The sequence below is a fragment of the Triturus cristatus genome, chromosome 4_1 (assembly GCF_964204655.1).
Source record: "Triturus cristatus chromosome 4_1, aTriCri1.1, whole genome shotgun sequence".
Classification (NCBI taxonomy): domain Eukaryota; kingdom Metazoa; phylum Chordata; class Amphibia; order Caudata; family Salamandridae; genus Triturus; species Triturus cristatus.
Window position 1 is genome coordinate 55,033,002 of NC_140585.1, and position 20,579 is coordinate 55,053,580.

Sequence of the window (20,579 nt, forward strand, 5' to 3'; positions counted from 1 at the left end):
TTCATGTTAACGTTAAAGTAAATTGAGTTTGATCCTGGTACACACCTCTGTAGTGTGGTTTGTAAAGGCTCTTGGATGTCCATACATAGGTGGTGTTTGGAGGTTTGGTTATGTATCATTAATACAGATTTATAAAGTATTGGGTTTCAAATGTATTATGCCACTAATGGCCGTACAAACCACTTGTTCCTAAATATAATTTGTTCAGTTTAGAACTTGTTGCTGTTAACGTGAAAGTAAAGGGAGTTTGACCCTGGAGCAAACCCCTGTAGTATGTTATGTATAAGGATGGGTGTGCTGAAGAGCAGTCTTGTTGCTGTTCCTCACTGGCTGTGTGGTGGTGGTGGTGATGATGGTCGGCAGCAGGAAAAACTTCCCAGACTCAGCACTTTGTTAAAATGACCTCGGTGGAAAGCATTAGTTTTACTATCTTTGGCTACTGAAGATGTATCCTTTCTTCTGATGTGCATATTATATTGGTGAACTCCTCCAATTAAGCAAGGCTGGGCCATAAGAACACTGTGTATTTGGCAGTTCCAGCAACACAAAAGCACCTTACAGATGATTCAGAATCCTACGATCTATCTTATTTGTGGTCTGAGGACATCCCAACGGCATCACAAAGATTCAATGTTTGCTCATGAGGCAGCACATACTTTTAATGTCCATTCATTCACCGGCAGTTTATAAAACAATTGTTTCTTTTTACTTGTAAACACAAACCTGAATATCATTTATGTCAAAAATTTGTATCATTTGTGTTCCTTTACTTCTGAATCCAGATGTATTTTCCAGTGCCAAGGTTCAAGAAATGTAAAGCAGGGAGTCGATAGTTGTGGACTCTAAGAGCTGGAATTCTTTACTGCTCAAGATTCAATCTTTACCTAACCATCAAGCTTTCAGAAACCTATTCAGAACTAAACTTTTCAACAGCTCTCTCTCCGATCAATAATTCTGCCATCATGCACTGATTCTGTCCTTTCAGCAGTTAGGAGTTGGTTGGGTGATTCTTTGTAAATAAGAAACGTCTAAAATATATTCATATACAATTAATCTCACCGTGAATCATTTACATAGTCAGTGGTGAGCCAGCAATTTCCCAAGAGTCCAGCTTGATATTGGACACCGCTGAGGAAGTGCCACTATGGTGGGTGCTTTTACATATGCATGTGATGATCGAAATGAGCATCATTTTTTCCCACGTCAGGGCTTCGGAGGTAAATGTTGTGCACTGCAAGCATTAACTCTCAGAGTTACAGGTCACATTTTCCTACTTTGACTTCTTGTGCCTTTGGACGTTGTTCTCTAGCAGTTGTCATTGAACCAGTTGTTGCACAAAATGGCCAAACACCAAAACCAGCTACAAATATTCTCCAGTCTGTGCTTGTTAAACTTATTTAAGTGTGTTGTTTTTATAGGTGTTATCACTAATCCCTGTAGTTAGCTGAAAATCCTTTCTGCAACTACTTCCAAATCCACTGCAATGGTATGGTTTCTCCCCTGTATGTGTTTGCTGATGTCTTCGTAGAATTGATAATTGACTGAAGCTCTTCACACATTCACTGCACTGGAATGGCTTTTCTCCTGTGTGTGTTCGGTGATGAATCCTGAGAGCTGAGGAATGACTAAAAGTACTTCCACATTCATTGCAATGGTATGGCTTTTCCCCAGTGTGTGTTCGCTGATGATTCCTTAATTTTGAAGATTCCTTAAAACTACTTCCACATTCGCTACAATGGAATGGTTTCTCCCCTGTGTGTGATCGCTGATGTATTTTGAGTTGTGATAACTGACTGAAGTTCTTCACACATTCACTGCAATGGTAAGGTTTATCCATTGTGTGTGTTCGCTGATGTCTTCGCAGGCTTGATAATTGACTGAAGCTCTTCAAACATTCACTGCACTGGAATGGCTTTTCTCCTGTGTGTGTTCGGTGATGAATCTTGAGAGCTGAGGAATGACTAAAAGTACTTCCACATTCACTGCACTGGAATGGCTTTTCTCCTGTGTGTGTTCGGTGATGATTCCTGAGAGCTGAGAAATGACTAAAAGTACTTCCACATTCGCTACAATGGAATGGTTTCTCCCCCGTGTGTGATCGCTGATGTATTTTGAGGTGTGATAACTGACTGAAGCTCTTCACACATTCACTGCAATGGTACGGTTTTTCCCCGGTGTGTGTTCGCTGATGTCCTTGTAGGCGTGATAACTGACTGAAGCTCTTCACACATTCACTGCAATGGAATGGTTTTTCCCCTGTGTGTGTTTGCTGATGAATCCTGAGAGTTGAGGAATCACTAAAACTACTTCCACATTCATTGCAATGGTATGGCTTCTCCCCAGTGTGTGTTCGGTGATGAATCCTGAGAGTTGAGGAATGACTAAAAGCACTTCCACATTCATTGCAATGGTATGGCTTTTCCCCAGTGTGTGTTCGCTGATGTCTTTGTAGGTGTGATAACCGACTGAAGCTCTTCACACATTCACTGCAATGGTACGGTTTTTCTCCTGTGTGTGTTTGTTGATGTTTTTGAAGATATGACAACCGACTGAATTTCTTCACACATTCATTGCATTTGTATGGTTTTTCTCCTGTGTGTGTTTGCTGATGTCTTTGAAGATTTGATAACCGACTAAATCTCTTGGCACATTCATTGCAATGGTACGGTTTTTCTCCTGTGTGTGTTTGTTGATGTTTTTGAAGATATAACAACCGACTGAATTTCTTCACACATTCATTGCATTTGTATGGTTTTTCTCCTGTGTGTGTTTGCTGATGTCTTTGAAGATTTGATAACCGACTAAATCTCTTGGCACATTCATTGCAATGGTACGGTTTTCCCCCAGTGTGTGTTCGCCGATGATCTTTTAGGAGTGCTAACTGACTAAAGTTCTTCACACATTCATTGCATTTGCACGTTGCTTCTCCTGTGTGTGTTTGTTGATTGCTCTTTAGTAGTGATGACAAACTAAAGCTCTTGCTGCATGTGTTTGATTCTTCTTTCTTGGTTAGTGTCTCTGGGTCTGGTTTAGAATTGTCTGCTTCCCATGACTGTGTTTCCTGAAGAGCTAACATGGTTGATAAAGCACTTGTGTTATTCTCACATTCTCTGTATGTGTGTGGTATGTTGGATGCTTGATTTCAGATTTCACAACGAAATACAAGACTCACCAACGACATATATTATAATTATGGCAAGTAAAGCTTCTTTGTAGGTGGTTATGTCTTTAGATTGTATAATGGTTTTGCATGTTTATGGGTAAAGATTAGTCTTCCTTCAGGTCGATGCAAATTGGGACAGTCTGTTGTAGATCAAAGACTCTCTCTTTCCTTTATCCTTCAGTCGTCTGGCTCCACTCCATTGTGCTTTTCTCTTGCTCCTGTGGTTTAGCCAGAAATAGTTTACAATATAACTAGCGCACTGAATGGTGGTCTGCCATCATTACAGGAAACAGAGCAATGCTGTATCCACCTCACACCGATCCAATGATCAAAGCTTTGAGACTTGTTTATACAGGCAGTAGTTAGTTATTGTTGTTGTGTTATATTTCTAGAGGTCATTTCTTCGTCTTGTGGTGTGGAGGTGCACAGCTCAGGTTCTTACATCCACTGAATTGCTCTTGACTGCTTCTTCCAGGATCTATCAGTTTATGTTCAGGTTCCTCAGTCTCTGACTGTGCAGCTCTTTACCTGAATATTGGAGCTCATTTTTTCTGACGGCTTTTTGGAGATTTACACGATTATTGTCATTATTCATAATCATTTGTGCATTCAAGGCTTGTTTCCTGTTGGATGTAAAGAGATTTATCACTAAATGGAAATGTAAGAGAATGTAAATACACAATATTTAAATATTTGTAAAAGACATCTCTTCTTTACCATTTTTTAAAGTAACCAAGAGACATTTCACCATACACAGATATTTAACTAAATGTTCTATTGAACATGCCACATCGTAATTCAGAAAAGGAGGTGATTTACCAGTGTTTACAGAGTAACTTAGTAAAGAAAGGGCACTCACGGAGCACCCATTCGCTAGAGGTATAGCTTTAGGAAGACGCACATGGTCAAGATTTCATTTAAAGAAGAAGACATTGTGGAAAAAGAGATGAACCAGGATATGCTGCTTCAGTTTTACGAAGTGTATAATAACGGTAACTCTTCAGGAAGTATATGACAAAGGAAACTCTTCAAGATGTAATAAAGGTAACACTTCAGGAAGTATATAACAAATGCAGCTCCATTCACACTGTTCTTGACAATACTTTCCTGTTCACACAGGATCAGCTGAAGTTCCAACTCCTGTCTTTACTTTTCTGTTTGTTAAGTTATCGTTGCACTTACCTGGGGTTGGTCCAATCATTTGTGGGAAGATTGCAGCATTTATAATAGAGATTCAATCACTGCCAGTGATATACCTTCGATATCCCTGCTGCCAAGAAGTGTGTGCTTTTTGTCTTTTTCTACCTTACCATGGTACCTGACTTAATGTCTTACGTTTGCTTTAACTCATCTCAGAAGCGGTCAGACGGACGCGCGCTGCTCCCGGAAGACATACAACTATTTTGTCATCACTGAATATTTAGTCAAGGCTCCCAACATGTGACTCCAACCAGCTGCTGGATGTCAATTGAGCCCATAGAGGAGACTCCAACCAGCTGGTGGAGATCCTCTGAGCAACAGTGCCATTGCAGTTAGGAAGAACTCTCCTGATTGCGGCACTACTACTGAACTTGAACATTAGTGAAGTTTAACCTTGGAATTGATTCACGCCTCCAAATTCCTGATCTCATTCATTGAAGAGTCTGCTTTGTGGCTGTCCACTCCTCCGTTCACAGTCCTGAGGAAGACCTGCTCTGATGCATTCCAGTGTGCGCTGCTTCCAGGGTCGAAACGTCGACATCTAACATATGTCCACACAGTTCTCTTGATCATGATTTGATTCATCAATGGGTCTCGCATTCCATGTGTAAAATCATATAGGACAATACTTGAAAGATTTTTTTTTCTTATTTTTTTCATGTCACCAATGTATTTGTCATGTATATAGTGTACTGTTCATTTCACTATATGTCACTCTCTCACGACAGTCACTCATTGTCTTCCTGCAATTTAATTTGTATTTGTGACAGCCAGCGGTATTCAATACCCTTTACAATATATGATTAAATCTATTTCTCGTGTTGGTGTGTTCGTTTCTTTGTATGTGCTATAGATACTCTTTGGTTCGTTAAAGTAAATATATTACTCTAAGCAATTGTATAAACCCGATAGAACTATTTGTTCTATTTAATTCCGTTTGCTGCGAGCATGATACTCTGTGGGTGGTTGGGGCGTTGGCAGAGTGGGACAAGATGTGCGTTGCTTGAGGTTGAGTGCAGCATTTAAACCTTTGGCCATTTCTTAAATTCAGCTTTACCTTATTTCGTGTTCATCACTTTCCATACTCCTGTCACGTGGGTGCTAGAGTCATTGTCGACCTCTTTTAGTTAGCATGAGCCCGGTAGCCATGATGCTGCTTTTGCGCACAACACTACATGCCTTTATTTTTACGAAACTCTGTTTATGCCTTTCACATGAGAACTCTCTGCTGTGCTTGTTCTCTGTCTGTTCCTGGAGTTTAGTCTGAACATTGTGAGCAAGGCCGATAAACACAGACTCTTGTTATTCTGTTCTGGCCAGGCCCGAGCATCTTAGACAAAACATACCAAGGCATCTGTTCTTGCTGGAAGCTTGTACTTTGATATTATGGGGATACACGTTTGGGTGACACACACTTGGAGAGGGCCCTTTCCAGGGAGAAGAGCAACATGTACCTGTGATGTAGAAATGTGATCTATGGCATGAGGTATGGGGTCTGCTGACAAAGCCCAGAGATCTTCTATTATATAATAATACTTCTGCTTACAAAGGGGAGGGTGGTTAGGCCTTATAGTCCTTTATCCACAGTCTTTATAACATAACATCTCCCCTTATGATACATTGCCTTGCTGCAATGCTAACTGTATTGATATTATACATGTTGCTGCTGGTTGTGGCACGTATACTGCATTTTTGAGCACGTTAGTCTGATCTTATTGTGGACAAGTACGAGAATGTGAGAGAAAAGGTGTGTCTTATTACCGTGATTCCTGAGAGATACAGGAGTGTTGTGTTCTTGGTTTTCTTATCATTGGTTCCTCCGTTTGTGAGTAGGAGAGCAAGTGAGACACTATAGATAGTCAGTCCTGGGCTCGTGGGCACTAAGGTGGTAGGAAGGCTTAGCCCCTATACACCGAGGTCCCATAATCCTGCGCATGGTTCTGTGTATGTGCAGAAACCTTGCAACACTCCCTTATGTCTGTGTGCTCACTCAGCAAGGTTCACTGACAACTAAAGCAGGGGAGTGACTAGATGCACAGAGCAGACATCGGCCATGGTTGACAGTACAAGGATCACAAGCATCAACAAAGAAGCTTGCCCGGGACATACAAATGGAGGAAGTGCACAGGTAGCTCCTTATGAGGTACAAATAGAGGAGGTGAACACGTAGCACACATTCCTTTTTGTGTCTGTTTCAGGCCTTCACTGGGCTGGGTATTGGTGTACACCGTCTCTTATTTCCGCAGCTGATAAGGGCACTTAGTGCATGGGTGCTACCACTTTGACCCTTTACAAGCGGGGGTGGGCTGAAGAGCCTTAGAAAGCAAAACACCTGGAGGTTGCCTGCCTTGGGGAGAAGATGAGGGTCCAGGTGTCAGAAGATATCACAGAGGCAGAGAAGCAAAATCTTCAGTCTGTTTGCAGAAAGTAAAGGATTTTGAATCTTTCTAAGGTTAGGAGGCATAGAATTACATAGGGTCGGAGCTAGGACATGGAAGGAGTAACCTCCTGTTCTGGCTCTGCTGTGGCGAGGGATGTGGATGCACTGACAGAGAATAGTATTCTGAGGGCATTGAAAATTGCATCTAGGCAGCTAGGCTGGGTGCTCCTTGCTTGCATAGGATTTTGTGAGAGATGCATAGGGCTTTGAACTTTGAGAGCTTTCCAATAGGTAGCCAATGGAGCTTGCTCAAAAGTTGGGAAGCAGAGATGAATTGGCTCAGAATAGATTTCTTTGAGCCCAAATAGAGACCGCAATATTCACTTCACCTGCAGAGCCATCAATTTGGGGAACAAAAGTGACAACAGATCGTGTAGAGGTAGGTTGAATGACACTCTACTGACACAATGCCAAGACCCCTGGAAATCAGAGACAGGATGGTACATATGGATAGAAGGTAAGAAGAAACTCAGTGTAGTCAGGTAGCTGTCAGTGTATTCCTTGTGTTTTAGGGGTAAAGGGACAATGCCCGTCGTGGGGGGGGGGGGGGCAGGGGGACAGTAAAATGCAAGAGTATAACTATAACCTATAATAATGATATCCAGTGGGGCACCTCCACCATGATGAACTAATACTGGTAATGCAGCGCCCATGCCTACAGCCAGCTCGTCCCAGAGTAGAGAGGGGTCTGCTCACTGGTCACCCTCTACACGGCAACATTGGACATACCCGGAGTAATATTTCTGCACTGCATCACCATCCCATCAGCAAAGGCACCCCGCTTCTACACCAAGTATGCAGAAGATGGTCAGCTGGGTACTTTGGTTTGGACAGATTCAAGATATTTCTGAAGAGGTCTGGCTCTTCACCGATGCGCCAATATGTGTAGGAGGTTCAACCCGCTTCTCCACCGTGCAAACCAAGGCCTACTCTCGGTGGCTGCAGATCACCAGGTGGGAACTGCTGAAAATGATGAACACCACCGAAGATGGCCTCAACAGAAAGAAAAGATGCGCACCATCTTACTCCTGGTGATGCAGCACCGGTATGTGTTGGACTTAATGAACACAATGGAAGGGTGTGTATGCGCCAAGATAGGTACAACCTGCTGTACCTTCATCCCCATACCTATACAAAGGCACACTGTCAACCTACAGCAGGTCATGATTAAAGAAGGTGGTGCCCCAAACATAGATTTGTACACAGGTTTGTTTATGGATCGCAGACTTATGCAAAGCCTTGTTACCAGTGGTTGTAATCTTGCTCTTGCTGTGCTGCAACCTACAACTAATATGTGCCTGTGTGAAGAAGGCTACCCAGAAAACAGTGGGAATACACCTGATTAGGACAGCCAATGCCAGGGGAAACGCTCGTACCACAAGCCAGAAAGAGGAACCGTCCATGCTCAAGACACTCAATTAGATGGGGGAATGTTAGCTTCGGATTAATTTATAGAAAGATCCCGCTCTTAGGAGTCCAGCACACCACAGAACAATTGTTGCCTGCGCTACCTAAATTCACCATAAAACACTTGTTACGGTTTCAGAGTGACACTTTATCCGATCAACGTAACACAGCCCCCTCTGTTCACCCCTAGCACTTCATGTGATGGAGACACCAGGGGCCAGATGTACTACCATGACAATTTGTGACTCGCGAATTGCGCTCGATTGGAAGTTGCAATTTGAGAGTCGGAAAACGCCATGTACAACAGTGTATGAGACACTGTTAGCGATTCCCAATGGGGTCACAAATTTCATGCCTCGTGAATATTCATGAGGCACTCGCAAATTGCAACCCCATTGGGAATGGCTGGCCCTCCCAGGGATGGTGGCCTGCTGGGTTCAGCAGACCTCCATGTCTGGGACTGATTTTAAATAAAGCAGCATTTTTTTTTTTTAAAGCAGTCTGTTTTTGTTTCATTTTTTTAAGGGCAGGTGGTGGTCCCTGGGACCCCTAAAAAATATTTTCCCCTGCATTTGCAACGGGGACCCTTTCCCGTTTGTGAATGGGTTACCACCCTTTTGAAGAGGGTGGTAAATTACAAGTGTTTTGCAACAGCAATTGTGGTCACAAAACATTCTTACATAGGATAGCGAGTCGCTATTTGGAAGGGACCCCCTTGGAACGGCCCTTCCTAATACAGAGTCTCAAATCCTATTTAGCGAGTCGCAAAAAATTGTGACTCGCTACATAGGGTTTGTACATGGCCCTATTGTATTTTGCATGCGCAAACGGGTCGCAAATCCATTTGCGCATGCAAAATAGGGTCGCCCATCTGGCCCGAGATATGGAACAAGTCTCAACACACCTGGAAGATTGCAGCAGTAAATCTCATATGGCCCCAGGATGTAAAACCTAAAGAAACAAGTCAGATGCACACACTCATAAACACAAATAAATGCACAGCAGAGAGCCTGCATTCTGGCTAAGGACGATTCCAGAGCAGCCAGTCAGTTGCACTCATCAAATAAAGCCCAAACAATGCCTAGCAGTAAGCGAGATAATACACACAACACACTCAGCCACCAGGACTACCTCAGAATGTGACTTTCAGTTGGTATTTATGGACCCTTCTATCAGAGGGAATCAAGCATGTAAAGACACAATTTATGACCCACTGTACCAGTATTTCCTGCCCAAAGGGGGACAAGCTTCACTTTATTGCACCGGGCGTACAGAATAAAGCATGCCATGTACCTAATGCAAAGGGAATTTCAGCACGCAGCTGTAGGAGATGTGGCTGATGTTCCTGGCCATTATTGTTTAATTAAAATTAAATTTAAACTGTTCCCGATTGCCAAGCCTCGCTGTTCTCCTTTTTGATAATCAGAACCTGCTTCAACATAGCAATGGTCACAACATTCCACATTATCTGCAGTTACGGAACATCTATATTTCCTTTCTGATGACATGGGTTTACAAGATTTCTTGTTGGGTCCTAGGTCACCACATTCTAAAAGATTCATATACACCACTTACAATGAACTGTGGAAACCGTTGAATGCTTAAGATAAATTGACAGGATTAATTTGGAAAATGCATTGGCTGTTGTGGACAATGCCTTGACAACATGGTCAAATCACATATATTCTTTAAATAATATTGTATCTTATGCATTCTATGTTACACTTAATGACACGTCTCTCTTACAGCATGGACAAAGTCAACTGAGAACAATTATGCCATTGATTGGAAATAGCAGGTTTTAAAATCAAACCGTGGACCTTAGAAATGTCTAAACACAACAGAATTGTTTTTGCTTTAAAATTTAACACACACACAAAGACTGATGCAAAAAAAGATGGAGGCTAACCATTCTACACAGGCTGGCTTTGTGATACATCTGTGTCAGGTATGGCAGTTTAAGCTATCCCAAGGTATCTGGCAAAGGGTACTTCCACTATGCAAGCAATCGTATAGATAGTGTTAGGTAGGAGTAGAATAATATAATCATATAACCACACAGTAATGTTATAATGGTGATCTTGTTGCACTGATTCCGTTGGTAAAGCAGAACTGTTTGTTAGGGCGACAGAATGTCAGAGTGTAGGGACTGAGTCTCTCTACAACGTCAGTACTTGTCGGCTCAATCCTGGTAGCTCAGAGTGCCTCACTTGAACGCCTAATCTTTCCAGAGTAATAGGTGATTTCAGCAACCTCAAACATGACCCTCTCTCCCCAAGGGCACTGTGGAAACGGATCTTCATCTTGTGTTACTCACTTACTCACTCATGCATGCCCATAGTAAACATAAGAAAGACACAAAGAAAGTTTACAATACATTTATTGAAACTATCATATTCTATTATGAAGCAAATGTGCTGCGATTATTAGGCAGATGCAACTAAAAGTTATTAGAATTACTAACTGATTGTATAGGACAAGCATCCCAACCACGGCAAATTATATGTGTGTCTCGTTCTACCCTTACTATGTGAGCATAGGGATACATTTGCGATCTCTGGGATTGGCCTAAGACCCCATACCTAGTGTAAGTAGTAAGATGGTCGGGATCACAAGTGTAAACTTAGTTTATGCATGGCTGCATGTCGGGCACTGCTGTCATTCCAGAACAGTCCTCTCTGCCGGAATTCTCCTCTCTGCCCCCAAGGGGACGGAACACCATTTATATCATAAACTATTGTGCTGGAGTTGCAGTTGTGCGACCGTGTTATGTCTAAATGTAAGGAGCTGTTGCTGGACGAGCAAAGAAAACAGTACACTATGCTATTATGTATTCCAAGCACCTTGTGTGAAATGTGTAGATGAAATCCCAAGAATAGTCCTTGAATAACAAAAGCGTACAGCGTATTCTCAAAATAATATCACAAACACAAATGTGTTATATGTGGCTATGCAGAGCCTAAAACGCAAAACTAAGGGAGAACCAAAGTGGACTCAAAAGGGAAAGCATTACATCTTTGTCTTTTACACCATTCTTGTAATGTTGGTTACACTGCTTTGTTTGTTTTGCCTGATAATTGCAGCACACTCTTTTTACACAAGAATACGATTGTTTCAATAAATGTTTAAAAAGAAAATTCGTATCTTTCTTGAGTTCACCATGGGCATCCAAAAGTAAACAACCAAAGGGTAGGTCTGTTTCCATGTTTCCCTTGGGGAGTAATAAAGTAGTCATGTTCATGGTTGCTGATACCATCTGGTCCCCTAGTGAGTTTAGGGGGTTCAGATCGGTAAAAATGGTGCCTCACAGGCAAGGGCCCAAAACTTTTTTGGGATAGGCAATATTGATGTCGCATCACTACGTTTTGGGCCCTTGCCTGTCGCGGGTACTTGGGCCTCCCACACAAGTGAGGCACCATTTTTACCGGGAGACCCGGGGGAACGCGGAGTGGTGGGATATTTGAGTGAGCCCGGTGATGCCACAACTTTCCCACACAAAAATGAGTGAAAATGTGATTTTTTTAGATAAAATTGAGGTTTGCAGGGGATTCTGGGTAAGGAAACATTGGGGGATCCACGCAAGCGATACCTCCCTGGAAGCCCACGGGTGTCTAGTTTTCAGAAATGTATGGGTTTGGTATGTTTCCCTAGATGGCCGCCGAGCACCGGGCCAAAAACCCAGGTGACCCCCCTTGCAAAACCAGGTGGTTTTGAGATAGGCAATTTTGATGTCGCCTCACTACGTTTTGGGCCCTTGCCTGTCGCGGGTACTTGGGCCTCCCACACAAGTGAGGCACCATTTTTACCGGGAGACCCGGGGGAACGCTGGGTGGTGGGAAATTTGAGTGAGCCCGGTGATGCCACAACTTTCCCACACAAAAATGTGTGAAAAATGTGATTTTTCCAGCTATAAATGAGGTTTGCAGGGGATTCTGGGTAGGGAAACGTTGGGGGATCCACGCAAGCCATGCCTCCCTGGAAGCACACGGGTGTCTAGTTTTCAGAAATGTATGGCTTTGCGAGGTTTCCTATGGTGCCCGCAGAGCTAGGGTTAAAAAACTACAGCTAGGCACTTTGCCGAAAATGGGTCATTTTTCACTGCGAAATTGAGTTGCGTTTTGCGCCGTTTCCTGTCGCGGGCACTAGGCCGACCCACACAAGTGAGGTACCGTTTTTCTCGTAAGACTTTGGGGAACGCGGGGTGGGTGGAAATTTGTGGATCCACGCAGATTCCGGAACTTTCCACCACAGAAATGTGGGGAAAATGTGTTTTTTTTGACAATTTTTTAGGTTTGCAAGGCATTCTGGGTAACAGACCCTGGTGGGAGGCAGTCAAGTCACCCCATCCTGGATTCCCCTGGGTGTCTAGTTTTCAAAAATGTATAGGTTTGCTAGGTTGCCCAAGGTGCCCACAGAGCTAGGGTTCAAAAACTGGAGCTTGGCACTTTGCCAAAAAAGGGTCATTTTCCACTGCGATATTGAGGCGTGACCACGTTGCGTTTTGCGCCGTTTCCTGTCGCGGGCACGAGGCCGACCCGCACAAGTGAGGTACCATTTTTCTCGTAAGATTTTGGGGAACGCGGGGTGGATGGAAATTTGTGGCTCCACGCAGAGTACGGAACTTTCCACCACAGATATGTGGAGAAAATATGGGTTTTTTTGACAATTTTTTAGGTTTGCAAGGGATTCTGGGTAACAGACGCTGGTGGGAATCAGTCAAGTCACCCCATCCTAGATTACCCTGGGTGTCTAGTTTTCAAAAATGTATAGGTTTGCTAGGTTTCCCGAGGGGCCCGCAGAGCTAGGGTTCAAAAACTAGAGCTAGGCACTTTGCCAAAAAAGGGTCATTTTTCACTGCGAAATTGAGGTGTGACCACTTTGCGTTTTGCGCCGTTTCCTGCCACGGGCACTAGGCCGACCCCCACAAGTGAGGTACCGTTTTTCTCGTAACACTTTGGGGAACGCGGGGTGGGTGGAAATTTGTGGATCCACACAGATTCCGGAACTTTCCACCACAGAAATGTGGAGAAAATATGTTTTTTTGACAATTTTTTAGGTTTGCAAGGGATTCTGGGTAACAGACCCTGGTGGGAGGCAGTCAAGTCACCCCATCCTGGATTCCCCTGGGAGTCTAGTTTTCAAAAATGTATAGGTTTGCCAAGGTGCCCGCAGAGCTAGGGTTCAAAAACTACAGCTAGACATTTTGCCAAAAAAGGGTCATTTTTCCCTGCGAAATTGAGGTGTGACCATGTTGCGTTTTGCGCCGTTTCCTGTCGTGGGCACTAGGCCGACCCACACAAGTGAGGTACCGTTTTCTCGTAAGACTTTGGGGGACGCGGGGTGGGAGCAAATTTGTGGATCCATGCAGATTCCGGAACTTTCCACCACAGAAATGTGGGGCAAATATGTTTTTTTTGACAATTTTTGAGGTTTGCAAGGAATTCTGGGTAACAGACCCTGGTGGGAGGCAGTCAAGTCACCCCGTCCTGGATTCCCCTGGGTGTCTAGTTTTCAAAAATGTATAGGTTTGCTAGGTTTCCCAAGGTGCCCGCAGAGCTAGGGTTCAAAAACTACAGCTAGACATTTTGCCAGAAAAGGGTCATTTTTCACTGCGAAATTGAGGTGTGACCATGTTGCGTTTTGCGCCGTTTCCTGTCGCGGGCACTAGTCCGACCCACACAAGTGAGGTACCGTTTTTCTCGTAAGACTTTGGGGAACGCGGTGTGGGTGGAAATTTGTGGATCCACGCAGATTCCGGAACTTTCCACCAAAGAAATGTGGGGAAAATGTGGGTTTTTTTGACAATTGTTTAGGTTTGCAAGGGATTCTGGGTAACAGACCCTGGTGGGAGGCAGTCAAGTCACCCCATCCTGGATTCCCCTGGGAGTCTAGTTTTCAAAAATGTATAGGTTTGCTAGGTTTCCCAAGGTGCCCGCAGAGCTAGGGTTCAAAAACTACAGCTAGACATTTTGCCAAAAAAGGGTCATTTTTCACTGCGAAATTGAGGTGTGACCACGTTGCGTTTTGCGCCGTTTCCTGTCGTGGGCACTAGGCCGACCCACACAAGTGAGGTACCGTTTTTCTCGTAAGACTTTGGGGAAAGCGGGGTGGGAGCAAATTTGTGGATCCACGCAGATTCCGGAACTTGCCACCACAGAAATGTGGGGCAAATATGGTTTTTTGGACAATTTTTGAGGTTTGCAAGGAATTCTGGGTAACAGACCCTGGTGGGAGGCAGTCAAGTCACCCCGTCCTAGATTCCCCTGGGTGTCTAGATTTCAAAAATGTATAGGTTTGCTAGGTTTCCCAAGGTGCCCGCAGAGCTAGGGTTCAAAAACTGGAGCTTGGCACTTTGCCAAAAAAGGGTCATTTTTCATTGCGATATTGAGGTGTGACCACGTTGCGTTTTGCGCCGTTTCCTGTCGCGGGCACTAGGCAGACCCGCACAAGTGAGGTACCATTTTTCTCGTAAGACTTTGGGGAACGCGGGGTGGATGGAAATTTGTGGCTCCACGCAGAGTACGGAACTTTCCACCACAGATATGTGGAGAAAATATGTTTTTTTTGACAATTTTTTAGGTTTGCAAGGGATTCTGGGTAACAGACGCTGGTGGGAATCAGTCAAGTCACCCCATCCTGGATTACGCTGGGTGTCTAGTTTTCAAAAATGTATAGGTTTGCTAGGTTTCCCGAGGGGCCTGCAGAGCTAGGGTTCAAAAACTAGAGCTAGGCACTTTGCCAAAAAAGGGTCATTTTTCTCCAATGCGAAATTGAGGTGTGACCACGTTGTGTTTTGCGCCGTTTCCACCACGGGCACTAGGCCGACCCCCACAAGTGAGGTACAGTTTTTCTCGTAAGACTTTGGGGATTGCGGGGTGGGTGGAAATTTGTGGATCCACACAGATTCCGGAACTTTCCACCACAAAAATGTGGAGAAAATATGTTATTTTTGACAATTTGTTAGGTTTGCAAGGGATTCTGGGTAACAGACCCTGGTGGAAGGCAGTCAAGTCACCCCATCCTGGATTCCCCTGGGTGTCTAGTTTTCAAAAATGTATAGGTTTGCTAGGTTTCCCAAGGTGCCCGCAGAGATAGGGTTCAAAAACTACAGCTAGACATTTTGCCAAAAAAGGGTCATTTTTCACTGCGATATTGAGGTGTGACCACGTTGCGTTTTGCGCCGTTTCCTGTCGCGGGCACTAGGCCGACCCGCACAAGTGAGGTACCATTTTTCTCGTAAGACTTTGGGGAACGCGGGGTGGATGGAAATTTGTGGCTCCACACAGAGTCCGGAACTTTCCACCACAGCTATGTGGAGAAAATATGTTTTTTATGACAATTTTTTAGGTTTGCAAGGGATTCTGGGTAACAGACGCTGGTGGGAATCAGTCAAGTCACCCCATCCTGGATTCCCCTGGGTGTCTAGTTTTCAAAAATGTATAGGTTTGCTAGGTTTCCCGAGGGGCCCGCAGAGCTAGGGTTCAAAAACTAGAGCTAGGCACTTTGCCAAAAAAGGGTCATTTTTCAATACGAAATTGAGGTGTGACCACGTTGCGTTTTGCGCCGTTTCCTGTCACGGGCACTAGGCCGACCCCCACAAGTGAGGTGCCATTTTTTTCGTAAGACTTTGGGGAACGCGGGGTGCGTGGAAATTTGTAGATCCACACAGGTTCCAGAACTTTCCACCACAGAAATGTGGGGAAAATTATTATTTTTTGATAATTTTTTAAGTTTGCAAGGGATTTTGGGTAACAGAACCTGGTGGGAGGCAGTCAAGTCACCCCATCCTGGATTCCCCTGGGTGTCTAGTTTTCAAAAATGTATAGGTTTGCAACATTTCACTAGGTGCCGGCAGAGCTAGTGTTCAAAAACTACAGCTAGACACTTCGCAAAAAAAAGGTACATTTTCATTATGAAAATGTGGTGTGTTCACGTTGGGTTTTGAGCCATTTCCTGTCGTGGGCACTATGCCTACCCACACAAGCGGGGTACCATTTTTATCGGGAGACTTAGGGTAATTCAGATTTGTAAAGGAACTGTTATTACCTATTGACTTTTGATGTGTTTCTGCCTTCCAAATGAAAGATATTGTGTAAAAAAAGAAGTCATTCTAAAAAATGACTGATAATTCTCATGCTAGTATGAGTATTCCCAATTTTGGAAATGTGTAAATATCTACTGTTTCTAAACTCTATATTTTGTTCCCATTTCAGAAATACATAGGTGTCTTTCATACCGATTTTTCCATGTACAAATTTTTACACAATAGTTACTATATACCCGGTACATAATAAAAAACCATTGCAAGTTGCTGCTCAGTTTTTGGCTCTGGGTTCGTCGGGTTCTTGGTGAACCTACAAGTCCTATATATCCCCACAACCAGTAATGTCCAGCGGATGTAACGGTATATTGCTTTCAAAGAGCTGTCATAATTAGAAGAAGTTACAGGTGAAAACGTTGACACAAAAGGCTTTTTTTTTCAACTAATTTTCAATTTATCCTATATTTAACTGTTAGTTTCTATAAAGAAACCTTGATGGCTCTACAAAAATGACCCCTTGCTGAATTCAGAATTTTGTCTACTTCTCTAAAATGTATAGCTTTCCAGGATCCATTATTGCTTTTGTACCCATTTCTACCATTAACTGGAAGGAGGCCGAAAGCACAAAAAAATAGCAAAAATAGGCTATGTCCCAGAAAAATGCCAAAACTGTGTTAAAAAAGTTGGGTTTCTGACAAAAGTCTGGTATCCCCTAAAAGCTGGGAAAATGGTGATTTCAACCCCACAAACCCTTTTTTGATAACATTTGCAGGGAAAATCCCAGATGCTTTCATTTGCAGCCCGTTTTTCCAATTTTTCCGAAAAAAACCAAAATGTTGCTGTATTTTGGCTAATTTCTGTGACCCCTCCAGGGGAATCCACAAACCCTGAGTACCTTTAGAATCCCCATGATGTTGGAAGAAAAGGACGCAAATTTGGCGGGGATACCTTATGTGGTCAAAAAGTTACAGGGGCAGCATCGCGCACTACCCCAAATAGCCAAAAAACGGCTTGGCACAGGAGGGGGAAAAGGCCTGGCAGCAAAGGGGTTAACTGTGCTGATAGCAACATCAGGAGTGGGAGCATCATTTCTCCTTTGAGGTCCTGAAGAAAAGCCTTGGGGTAGGGCCTGAAACTAGTCGACCAACCAGGGAAACAGTAGGTAGTCACGCGTCTAGCATTTCCCGCTTGTCCCCAGATTTCTCTAGCTCATTTAGGGGTAGAATTTTTTTTTTGTTTTTGTCACACTATTTTGATATTTTTAACAACGTTCACTTCCAAAACCCACTCCATCTTCATAACAATACCACATAGGTGTATAGGTGTACAGGGACACCCTTATTTTACTATTAAGTGCTCCCGCATATTTGTAGGTAGCAGCATGCCCCTGTCCATAGAGGGCAGGGATGGACCATGATGACGCATGCCACCGAGGGGAGACCTGGGGAAGGGGTGAGGGTTATTTGAAAGAAAACGTTTTTATTTTCTTTACAGTCCTAGCAAGGAGTGCGCTTTCCTTCTGCAATACAAGGGACTCTCTTTTTGGTTATTTGACAAGCTTCGTGGAAGACGAGTCCCTATCTCTCCTACCTCTTCTCTCCCCCCTTGTGATTTGACATTAACCTATTTATACAGGAGGACAGTTGGAACCTAGGACCATCTAGCTATCTCACTAATGTAAAATTGGTAACACGCAGGAAAATACATTGATTCCTCCATTTGGTTCATTTACACCGTTTGTTGATTGGGAATAAATCCCAGATCCATAGCTCTAAAGTTGGTTCAATTATTGGTGCCACTAAACAGCACATTACACCTATAACTCTTGAAGACTCACATTCAATTCACACTTAAATCACATTTTTAGCTCACAACATATAATTAAACTTTTGGAAATTTTCACATAAGGTTCATTACATTTCTTTTCCTGCCCTTCTTCAAGAACTCTCAGTCCCTCCCCTACAAACGTGTTTCTTTCACATTTTGATCAATATCTATTAACTACTTTACTCCACCCTTCGTGTTTTTGTCTGTGTCACTCTTATTTCTCTATTCTGGCCTCTTCTAGCATTTTCTGCTTGTTCATCTTGTTCTCCCCTTACTGCTGAAGTGACAAGCAGAGCAGAATGGAATCCTTCATATAGACTCCTATATCATAGTACAATCCTCATCAACACACAGCTGACGAGAGAGTACAGTAACCCTTTGCAGCATTATCATACAAGTAGCCTTGGTTGCTTGGCTCACTCACACATTTGGAGGTTGTGCTGAAGTCTCACTCAAACCTGCCCAATTCTACCAAACTATGGGGAAGAACTTCACACGTGACTTTGCTCAGACGTCTGCAGTGTGCCGAGAAGTACCTGACTATTCTGCACAGAGCAGTCCCTCTTACATCCAGTGATCCTAAAGATTTCTGTACAGAGAGGAAAGGCCAATAAGAGTGACTGACAGTCGCCAACATCTGCTAAGACAGACATCCTTTAAAAAGACACACTGTAGACGTGTCTCATAACAACACACACACAAACACACACAGCCTGCAAAGACAACGCTACCCTGTTCACATGAACACACATAAAACCTGCAGAGATTAATCAAAAACACAGACACATACTGCTTGGAAGGCCTCCTACCTGGCAGACCCAAGGTCAATGCACATACACACAATCCCTGCAGCAGACACACAAAATCTGCAGCAGATAATGCTATAAGCCAACCTATGCCGCTGGAAACTATTGCAGTGACTGAAGTTTTACTTAGACTGAGATAGGAAAACAGGGGCAAAGGGGCACGGGCAGCAGGGAAGCCTTGACAGTAAACTGCCTGGGGGACATGCTTCTGACACAGGGGTACAGGTGGGCAAGTCAACAAACAGCGAGAGCCGAGCAAAGAATGTGCACAGATTTCTCATAGAGCGCTAAGATGTAGTGCAATGTGAACAGATTTTTCACAGTGCAGTAAGATGCAGTGCAGTGGCACAAATTCCTCAGTACAGTAAGATGAATTGTAGTGACACAGATTCCTCATAGTGCAGTAAATGCAGTGTACATAGATCTGTCACAGTGCATTAAGATGCAGTGCAGCGTGCACAGATTCCTCATAGTGCAGTAAGATGTATTGCACAGATTCCTCACAGTGCAGTAAGATGCAGTGCAGCATGCACAGATTTCTTATAGTGCAGTAAAATGCAGTGCAGTGTGCACAGATTTTTCACAGTGCAGTATATGGCAGTACAGTGCATAGATTCCTCATAGTGCAGTAAGGTGCACTGCAGCATGTACAGATTCCTCATAGTGCAGTAAGATGCACTGCAGCATGTACAGATTCCTCACAATATAGTAAGATGAAGTGCAGGGACACAGATTTCTCATAGTGCAGTAAGATGCAGTGCAGTACACTGATTCCTCACAGTGCTGGAAGATGCAGTGCAGTGGTCCAGATTCTTCAGTGCAGTAAGATGCAGTGCAGTGACACAGATTCCTCATAGTGCAGTAAGATGCACTGCTGTGTGGACAGATTCTTCACAGTTCAGTAAAATGCACTGCAGCATGCACAGATTTCTGATAGTGCAGTAAGATGCAAAGCACCGTGCACAGATCTTAATACAAATAATGACCACAAACACCCACAGGGCCAGAAGAAAAGCCTCCGTCCTCTCCCCCTCCTCACCGCCCCTCCCCCCCCCCCCCCCAAACACAGGAGAAGGTGCTGACAATCTCCTACCTGAGCAGAAACCTGTGCAGACATTTCCAGGCTCTCTCCTCCTCCTATGGCTGGGGTGGGGCAGGTGCACATCTGGGGTCTGGGGGGGGCTGTGAGGGTCTGAAGATGAAGATAATTGGACAGAAAGACAGGGCGTCCTTTGCCCTCTGCAGCAGGCTGGACACAGACGAAGAGGCCGGAAGTGATGTCAGCATCTGCTGCTTGTACTGTCTCTGCCATCGCTGACCTGGAACAGGAAACCCTTCTCCCTTTCATACAATGTGCCCAGTGGATTAATCTCAGCATGCGAGGAGCGCCCTCTGCTGGCCACTAACAGAACCTCCATTTCCAGGCTCTAGGAGAGAATACATTTCACACGAACAAACATTTTGTGGCAGGAAAGACCTATGTTTTTAGATGCCACAGATATGGATGTTTTTAAGACACACACAGTCCTCGTACAGGGTCTCACTCTCGGTTGCTGCTGTAGTAGTATTTACAGCTTCAATTCACATGAGCATCTTCAAAACACTGATGCAGAGAACTAAAGAGTATTTACAGGAAGTTGTCAACTGGAAGTGAAACTTTGTTTTTCATTAACTATATGAGAACATGTGTTAGAG

At 43.8% G+C, this 20,579-nt stretch overlaps 1 protein-coding gene across 1 annotated transcript in view; it reads right to left on the minus strand.

Annotated features, from left to right (window-relative positions):
* The window catches only part of LOC146839468 (uncharacterized), a 109,883-nt gene extending 89,702 nt beyond the window's left edge, over window positions 1-20,181 (minus strand). The window contains exons 1-2 of the mRNA XM_085651532.1: window positions 19,978-20,181; window positions 1,480-3,786 (exon numbers count right to left, since the gene is read on the minus strand). Coding sequence (XP_085507658.1) covers window positions 1,480-3,076 — 1,597 coding nt within the window. The 5' untranslated portion in view covers window positions 3,077-3,786; window positions 19,978-20,181. The remainder of the gene's footprint in view (window positions 1-1,479; window positions 3,787-19,977) is intronic.
* Between the last annotated feature and the right edge of the window lie 398 nt (window positions 20,182-20,579).